At 36.5% G+C, this 9,902-nt stretch overlaps 1 protein-coding gene across 1 annotated transcript; it reads right to left on the reverse strand.

Annotated features, from left to right (window-relative positions):
* Positions 1 to 519: 519 nt before the first annotated feature.
* Positions 520 to 2,363, reverse strand: P23 (cytosolic prostaglandin E synthase). Its single transcript, XM_076784440.1, has 3 exons — positions 2,262 to 2,363; positions 834 to 1,212; positions 520 to 711 (listed from the first exon to the last, which is right to left on the reverse strand). Exons 1-3 carry the CDS (start codon positions 2,276 to 2,278, stop codon positions 583 to 585), a joined length of 525 nt encoding a protein of 174 aa, XP_076640555.1. The 5' UTR covers positions 2,279 to 2,363; the 3' UTR covers positions 520 to 582.
* Between the last annotated feature and the right edge of the window lie 7,539 nt (positions 2,364 to 9,902).

Raw genomic sequence — 9,902 nt, forward strand, 5'->3', positions numbered from 1 at the left:
GTAGTAGTGTATCTGGGACAAAGACCGTCGTATAGAAAGGGTTAATTATGATGTATGATGAATATAAACAAAAAATATGCTAAATTTATAAAGAGACGAAAATCTTTTCGTTAATATTACAGAATTCATTACATAAATTTATGCAATTCTAAAAAATTTTTTAAAACGGGATTTCTTGAAATAAGCAATTCCACACATAATTTAATTCATTTTCATTACTTTATCTCCTTCATCTTTTACACAAGCAATTGTTATTAAAAAAAGCTTGTTCATTATAACTTAGTATATGAACTACAGATTAAAGTAGGATTGGAGAACCTTTAGAAAGTATATTACTGTTCGTTTTTGTTGACCACTGTACTGTTTTTTACTTTGACAGTTTTCCGCGCACCTTATTTGCTAGTTTGCTACCGCAACATGGGCTGCCAGCAAATTTGCAAAACTTATTTGTAATAGAAAATACAAATAGCATCGGCCTACTGAAATATAGCCTGGTGGTGCACTATTCTTAGGTCGCCATTTGTTTTTTATTTTTTTTCTTTTTTTAAATGAAAATTATTTTAAAGTAGCGTCAAAATTTTTTCAATCAACCAGATCAGGTAAATCGTCGTCGTCGCTGTCTGTTGCTTCAGCGTCTTCTCCTAAACCATATAAATCATTGAAGTCTGGTTTATTGTCCACTGAACCTAAGCCACCCATCTGTCGCATCATCTGCAAGTATTAGTACAAAACTTGAATATTTGTTGAAATTAATACAATATTTACATCGCGATAAGTTTTGTACTTTTTTAAATTTTATAACAAAATTTATGTTAGAAGAAAGTCTTTCTTACTTCTTCCAAATTCTGATTTCCTCCCGTGTAAATCTCATTGTCGCTATCATCTTCATCCTTCCACTTATTAAAATCACTTTTCAACCAATGAACTCTTGTTTTTTCCTTTGTTAATCTTGGCCAGTATGGTCCCAATTCTTTTTTAGTGAGAATTAACTCAAAAATTCTATCCGTTAAGTGTTGTTCTGTTTTGCTTATATCAATTTCTTTATACAGGTTAATTCTAACTTCATGCATTTTTTTTTCTGTTCCTCCTACTCCTTTAAAATGTATCATTAACGGTTCAATTTCAAAAAGAGGATCCTTGCAATCTTCTAGACAGATAGTAAGATACAAAACATCTTTCCTTTGGGCCCACATAACAGGTGGAGGAGGGTATCTAAAAGTTTTTGAACAATTAATGTTTTCCACAGTCATAAAAGGAATAAAATATTTAATTATCAAAAGATTGATTAAGAACTAAATTGATTATGAGTTAGTTATATCAGCTAAAACTCAGACTTTTATGTTGCAATGAATATATTTTATGAATAATAGCAACAATTAAAGTATAAAACAATGCTACAGTCAACAAAAAATTACTAAGGCAGTAATATTTATAGTCTACATTATTCATTTATTGTTAATTACATATTTTTACGGAACATTAAATGTATATATTCACATACGTTTGCATTAACGCATTGTGTGCTTTGTATAATATACATGTGCGCATACTCATTTGTAACGCGAGTAAATGAAATATTATACTTTTATTCAACTCTAAATTACTATTCAATAATTTACAATAATTATTTTATTTAAATGTAGGTGAAATGCAACGTTCACGATATGCAATAATGCAATATTAAAGTATACATAGCAATGATGAATTGGTAAAAAATTGTAAAGGTTAGAAACGAGGTTCTATGGTTTCCGACAAAAACCATTACAGATAAAATATCCCGTTTCCGCCAGATAAACGAAGAAAGTAGGAATAATTATACAGATTTAAATGTGTTTTGATAAAATACATAAAAAATTGATGCGTATTATTCGTTTCTCGAATATCGATAAATAATTACTTGGAAATACAGGCTATTAAAAGCTTATACCATCGGAAAGGTGATTATTCGATATTTCGTTCAAGGAAATAGAAGATGACAAAGTTCATCGATCAAAACCTACTATTTAGTAAAAATCAAAAGGGAGCGTGTCGTAAGTTGAGGAAAAAAGAATATAAGCGAATTTCTTGCGATTTTTTTCCAGAAATTTCGAGAATCAATAAAGTCGTCTTACAACATGGCGGTGTTTCGAAAGCCGTGGGGCGGCATTTGAGCTATTTCCACGAATATCTGTTACTTTTCTCATAATGATATGGAAGAGACGGAATTTACAGTTCAAGGAACATAATTAATGGAGGTTTTATGTGAATTCCGATATACTTACGGGCCTGTTTGAGTCATTTTTCAGAGCTTCGTTCTGCAAGAAGCAAACAAACACAGAGCACTTACGTATCGCGCCGTAGAACTCTGATTCGAGAGTGTTTCGAGATTCAACTGTCGACCAAACAAAATGGCGATTGGTTGGTTTTGTCGAACTCGAATTATCGTGTTTCCGGAATCGAACTTTTAAAAATATTAGCGCGTCTTTCTAGTACAATAATTTCTAACAAAACTAAAGTAGTAAATGCTATTGGTATTTTTCCAAAAGAAATACATCATGTTATGGATTTTAGTGCGTTTAGGTGGACTCATATTTTCTTACGAATATAATATTTATGGTGATTAGAAAATGTAGACGCACATTGAACAAAACACATTTAGAACTGTTAAAAGTAGTCGATTACTTAGTGAGAAATGTTTTTAATTCTTTTAATGAAAAACTGTTTTTAAATTGAAAAGGAACGAAGAAGTTTTTTTAAATAGTCAATTTACGCATTATTTAATTACATTATTTCATTCAATTTTTTAAATACAAAAATATATAACTAAACATTTTAAAATGTTTCTATTTATAGAATTGATCAACTATTGGATACTGATCGACTACTGGGTCAACTGGTACCTTAAACTAAGTAAGTGTAAAATGCTTCAGGAAAATAATGGTGTACGTTGTAAAAAAGAGGGTGTGAGGGGGAAAGAGAGAAAGAGGGAGAGAGAGAGAGAAGGAGAGAAAGAGAGTGAGAGGGAGAGAGGGGAAAAAGAGAGCGAAAAGAGAGAGCCTTCGCGTTAGATTGTAGGTCAGCTTGGCACAGAGGGAGGGGAGGACTGTACTTTTCTTGCCGTAACCATGGCCATAAACTAACAGGACATACACACGGTGTATCAGTCTCTTTCTTTCTTAGCTTCGACTCGTCCCGTTCCGGTCCGTCCCGTCCTGTCACATCCGTCAGTCGCGCACTTGGCTCTTTCCACGCCACGAGACCACCTCGTTTCGCTTTTCCGGTAACGCTGTCAACATTCGAATTAACTAGGGACGTTAGATCGTTCTTTCGACGAGTCTCTCTCTTGTTTTTCTCGATTCGCAGAACAATATCGGTACGCGAGCGTGTATGTGTGCGTGTGCTTCGACGCTCAATGGATATCGTGAAAAGTTGCAGCCAAAATAACGAAGATCGACGATGAAGCCGTGAAGTTTACACGATCTATGCAACTTGTTGCTTCGGAATTAACGCCATGTCGACCAGTTCGCTTTTTTACAAGGACAAGTATTCCGTAAGTACCAATGTACAGTCGATATTACACGTCTTTTTCCCCACTTTATTTTTATTTTAACACGACACATGTCGGTGCAAGAGCAAGTGGATTCTGCGAAATTGTTACGATTCAAGTTAATACAAACAATATGATACGTGTTATTAGAAACGTTGCGATCTACTCTGCACAAACTTTTAACGAACTGCTATTAATGAAAATGTAATACAGCGAACATATTTGTTTCTCTCGGGACTTTTTGTCCTTTAACGAAGATGTCGAAAGCTCGACCCACTTGTACAAAAATCTCTACGTATAAATACGTACACGTAAATATATATTTACTCGTTTTGTACGCTTTCTCAATCGCTTCGATCGTCGCGCGTCGTTGATTTTACATTCGCGGTTAAAAAATTCAATTCAACCTATGTACTTTTACGATGTGTTGTTGTCAGATTGGGAATCTCGATCGTTTTTATGTACATTAATGTAATTTACCTATTCATAAACCTTTGTTAGTTGGTCAACACCTAACCCATCATTTGACATTTTATACACACATTTTATCGCATTACTTGAGATCGAAAGTTACATCGTACCTGTGGGGTTGAACATCTTAGAATCTAGTTCCATCAAATTTCTGATTAATCGTTAATCGTTCTCTAGTTCTTTAGAAGCTAGAAACAATATTAGTACACGTGCAATCGTTACATCGATGATGCATTGTCGTCTCACCGTAGAACAATTATCCGCGAATGACGTTACGGTTATTGATGGACAATGACTATATTTCGTATGTTTCATCGAATGCGAACTCTACGGTTGCGATCATCAGGAGTAACAGTGTTACGGTACAGTATATAGAAAAGGAGATTCGTTACAAGGTTTTCGTTTATATCTCGTTAACGCTTCTCCTTCTCTATCTCGTTGAATCTTTATGAAATGTTTATTCTCGCTATATCTGAATGCATAGAACCGAGACTGCGATACGATTCAACGAGGTGGTAAAATCCAACGACGAAGATCAGCGAACGGCATTGAAGTTTATTTACCGGGTGAACGTTAAAGCGTATGCATCATATATCTATGTATTCTTACTTTTCATTTTAGAAATCTTATCGCAACTGCCGATAGGTTGAAACCGAGAAAATCATTTCTGATCATTTTATCTGACGATGGGTTATCGATGAAGGACGAACTCGTTGTTGTGAAACACGGAACAGAAACGATCATTTTTCATTGTATCGCGTCTACGGCATCGATCGTTGATGCATTTAGCTTCGCAACAAGAATATAATCATAATCGTTATACCTACATAACGATAACCATTCGAAGCTTGTTTCCATATAGAACTTAAATCATAATTTTTGTTCGGACAACGAATAAGATATTCGGTTACAAACATTTATACAGGTTAGGAAGAGTCTAAAAAGACTTGCAAGATGAAGAGTTCCAAGACTCGTAAGACTTTGAATGAAATTCAAAGTATGTAATTGGATTTTTTCAACGAGACGATTATACTCGGTTGTTGTTGAAATCTTTGTTATTTGTAACGATCACGTTACGTGGTAAGAGGAATAATGGGAGTTTTGATTGGACTAATCCTTTCCCGGTGATAGAGAAAACGATACTTGGAGATGGACATGAAAACGTGAACAGTACTTGGCTACGTTGTTACATCCTCTCGAGATCATAGTATAAACTTTTATATTTCGTTACGTAATTATCGATCGAGTCTGAGAGAGAAAAGATAAAGAAAAAGCAAGCGTAAGAGAATGTGCCACGAGCAGACGATAGATGGGGTGAAGGGACGAAGGATCGGTAGTGGATAAACGCGGGATAGCAGCAGGTTATTGGGTGTAATGCATTTCAGTTTTAAAAGGAACGTTGCGAGTGGTTCGGGCGGCAGAGGGACCCTCGGGGGTGAAAGTCTTACGTCAGAGACATGCATCTTATTATGCTGGACAACGGTTGTGCGACTCACGCAACGAAACGGGTTCTATACTCCCACGGAAAATACAAGAACGTTTGGCGCGCCTCTGCCTCGGATTATTTTCCTGCTGCTGCGTCGCGCCACGCCACGCCACGCCACGCAGCGGTCGTTCCGTTTCGCTGTTCTTCGCCACCTGCCTTTAACCTGTTACTTCGTTCTTTGAAAACGCTTCCGCGATGGCTACGCAACGAGTTCGCCCGTTCTCTGTCGCGACCGCGCGAACTTGCTTTTCCCTTTCGTCCCTACAATCTTCGGATTACAACTATTACAGCATGCAACGACGAATATCGACTGCTACTATCTGCTTGTTCTATCGCTGATTATTTTCAGTAATATCGATCCCTTTTGTGATCAGTGTTGCAAGTTACCTTTACTTATTTTAGCTTTTTATAACCTGCAAAGTTTCGAAATTGAAATATGACTTGGAGGTAAGAAAATGGCCGCTATTGCGCGCTTGTTCTCTTTTTTTATCATTTCGATACACGGAAGAATTTGCTGAGGTTAAATTTTGTTACGCTGACTGTAGCTCGAGTGCGTTGTGAAAGAACCTCGTTCCGGTCGACGGGTCGTTTCCGGTTGATTCTCGTCGCTATATCATTACGGGACCGCTATACGATGAACCCATATCGATTCTTCGAAATGCGTATCACTGCTGATTATATTCCAAGCGTACCATGTGCGATTCGCATCGTTACGCGACGCACTCGTTGCGTTTTCTTCGTTCTTTTCAATTTTCTTACCGACCACGTTGCTTACGTTATATTCGTCACGCAAACGTACCGATTTTCGTTCTGGTCGACGCGTGTATCTCGAGTCAGCCTTGTCACGTCGTAACATCGTTTAATAAACGTATGCGAATTGGCGCGACTCGAATTGTATAATACATATCGAGTGCGCGGAACGATAGACTAACAATACGGCCACCCGTGGGAAAAATTTTAATGGGGGATTCTAGAGGCCAAAATAAGACGAAAATCAAGAATATCAATTTGTCGATGAAGGCCTCGTTAAGAAGTTATTAATGTTTAAAGTTCTGCCAGTACTGAATTTTTTTCTCGAAAGTGCGTAGGAATTCGGGGGTATGTCTATTCACCAAAAATGTTTGTAATTGACCCCTGCAACTAAAAATATTTTTTTTAGAATGATTTGAAATTTTTTAATTTCGTCGAAAAATTTCACATCTTCTCGAATTTTTTTCTCCGAAGTGCGTAGGAATTCGAGGGTATGTCTAATGACCAAAAATGACTGTAATTGATCCCTGCAACTAAAAATATTTTTTTTAGAATGATTTGAAATTTTTTAATTTCGTCGAAAAATTTCACATCTTCTCGAATTTTTTTCTCGAAAGTGCGTAGGAATTCGAGGGTATGTCTAATGACCAAAAATGTTTGTAATTGACCCCTGCAACTAAAAATATTTTTTTTAGAATGATTTAAAATTTTTTAATTTCGTTGAAAAATTTCACATATTCTCGAATTTTTTTCTCGAAAGTGCGTAGGATTTCGAGGGTATGTCTAATGACCAAAAATGACTGTAATTGACCTCCGCAAACGAAAATAATTTTTTTAGTATGATTTGAAATTTTTTAATTTAATTGTTAATAACTTTTTAACGAGGCCTCAGTCAAGAAATTGATATTCTTGATTTTCGTCTTATTTTGGTCTCTAGAATCTCCCATTAAAATTTTTCTCATAGGTGGTCGAGCACCCTGTATAAGTACCTTTGATTCGATTTTTAAACCGTTTAAAAATTGGACCAACTTTAGGGGTCGTCGTTAACATTATATCTTGGTTTAAATTGCTAATTACAGAAACAGAGCAGTGTATTTTAATTCGAAACGTTCAAACATTACTTCTATTTCAGGAAACAAACGCTAATATTAAAAGTAAAAGGTTGGAACGCAAAAAGTTACGGAAGATGTAAAAAGATAAAGAGAGACTCGTTGGCTGAGGAATTCAGAGTCGGTATACCGTGGCACACCCAATAGTAAAATATTACGCGTAACTTAGAATGTACACGCAGTGTTTGCAACGTATTATTAGATGAAGCCTATCGATCTTCACCGGTTCTTTACGATCATTTCAAACCGGAGCAACAGAAACGAAAAAAATGGAGAAAGACGAAAATGGAAATGGTCTGCAACTTCTCTACGTTCCGTTTCAAACGAAGATTCAAAACCGACGATACATGTCATTAGTCGCTGAGCATTTCTTTTTAATAGCAAGAAGAGAAAGTTATAGTTGTAGGTGCTTAAAATGGAGAATTATGAGAATGAAAAAATTATCAGTAAGGATCTAAAAAGATACGTGTTTTACAATAGAATGAATAATTTTTATTTTACAGGTTGAAAACGAGAATAAAAGGTATAAAGATTAAATAATGGTCAAGCAGATGCGTCATAGATTTGTCAAAGAGATTACTTAAAACAAAATGTGATATCGGATAAGACAAAGGACCGTTCGATAAACGAATGTAGGTACATACTTGTACGATAAGTGTACATTATATTCGTTATCAGTTCAGAATTTCGTTCGAATTCTGTTTCACTAGCGCGTTACAGTTCTTGTTTATACCTCTTCCGATGTTTGCTTAACGCAAAGAATAACGTAAAATTTCGAATACGAACGTACGCGGAATGTACATATAAAAAGTGCGTATGCGATCAAGAAAGAAGGTGGTTAACCGGGAATAGGATGCGTTCCAAATGTCACTGGCTTTCTGGCTGCACTCGTGCAAAGGTCTTTCGGGATCTTGTTGTGAGTATGTGCATGCTACATAGGTACATAAATATATGTATGCATTATCGTTTATTCCGCGAGAAACCGGTGTTTTCTTTCCGTTCTGCCGGATACGAAACACATGCTTGAGAATTCGTCGCGGTTGCGTCATCGATCGCGTCGATCTACGTTTACTTAATTACAATCTATGTTAAATTAAGTTGAAAAACTGGTTCTTTCTGTGGTAAAAATTAGAGAATTTTGGCTGTGATTTGAGATGCGACATATTGGTTGATACAACGAACATTTAAAGTGCCAATTACAAAAAGAAACACGATTCTGTAACGGGTAGTAGGTCAACGAGGTAGCAAGCTGTTGTTTATGGCTCGAGGCAAGGTTTGATATCGGATAAGCGAGCATTTACTTCCGTCGGCCCGGCTTCCTTTTCTTTTCTTTCTCTCTCTTTCTTTATCCTTTTTTCTAAAGAATCGCGGCGTTTTCGTTCGACCATCCTGCCTTCTAAGGTTTCCTGTTTTCTCATTCGAACTTACAGTTCCGTCGTAGAGCCACGATCGGAGAGTTATAAATTGAATTTGTCCGTAGATTGTAAATAACTTTTGCCCAACACCGGTCTCGTTTCTCACTCGATCGGCTGTGGTCGTTGTGTCACCGGGGACGCATGCTCGACACGCAGAACTCGAGGAAAAGACGTAATACTTTCTTCCGGAGTGGTTCGACTCGAATAGTTTCATTTCATCGAGAGCAGCGATCGTTACATAAAGTGTAAGGAGCACTCCATACGCGTGAAATTGCAATTCTTTGGTTAAACGATAAAAAGTCGGTCGTGCAACAGCGCCGTTATCGCTTTAGTCGTATTTTACGCTGGAAAGACGACAAAGCAGAAGATTCGGAAATTTACGACGTACAAATTCAATGTTTGCCGAAGAGTGAGAAAGGTCTTCGCTTTGTTTTGTATCAGCGAAAGAGATAATAAATCTTCACGTATATTTCTTCGGTTTAAACTGCCACGTGTACAAAGTTTAATTTGAACGAAAAAAAAATGAAAGTCTTTGTTAAACTGTACGTCCTCGTAGACGGTACACGTTTTCGATAAAATAGACGCAGTCGAGAAAGTTTAAGAAATCTCGTTCCGAGAACTATGGGTTGGATAGAAAATTCAATTATTCGTGAAAGTGGATACACGCGATCAAAATTTGAATTAAACTTTATTCTCCAGTGTCCATCGATTCGTACAAAATTTCTTATGAAACTTTTTCTTATTAGGTGTTTGTATATTTGGAAGAATTAGAATTGCATAAAAGATGAAGAGCAACGACACGTTAATATCAACACCCTGGATGAGCTACGCAAACGAATAACAAACATGTGAAATAATAACATGCGGTGCACCTATATCGGGTAACGCTAATTCCAAGCAGGTCTTCGACATTGCCTCGTGCAAAATACAGATTCTAACAGCTAGTAAACGTGATTTTTAAAAATAAAACTAGGTAGGAACGTCGCAAAGATAGTCTGAGAATATAGAAAAAAAAATTGTATTTGTAACTTGTCTTTTTACAGCTGCGTGTATTCGCTGTGCATCGCTTAGAAATCGGAGAAGGACGATGACGGTAACGCCGCTGGTTGTCGAAAAATTAGAATAATGTAATATTAACCCATTGA

This window comes from Colletes latitarsis, chromosome 3, assembly GCF_051014445.1.
Source record: "Colletes latitarsis isolate SP2378_abdomen chromosome 3, iyColLati1, whole genome shotgun sequence".
NCBI lineage: Eukaryota > Metazoa > Arthropoda > Insecta > Hymenoptera > Colletidae > Colletes > Colletes latitarsis.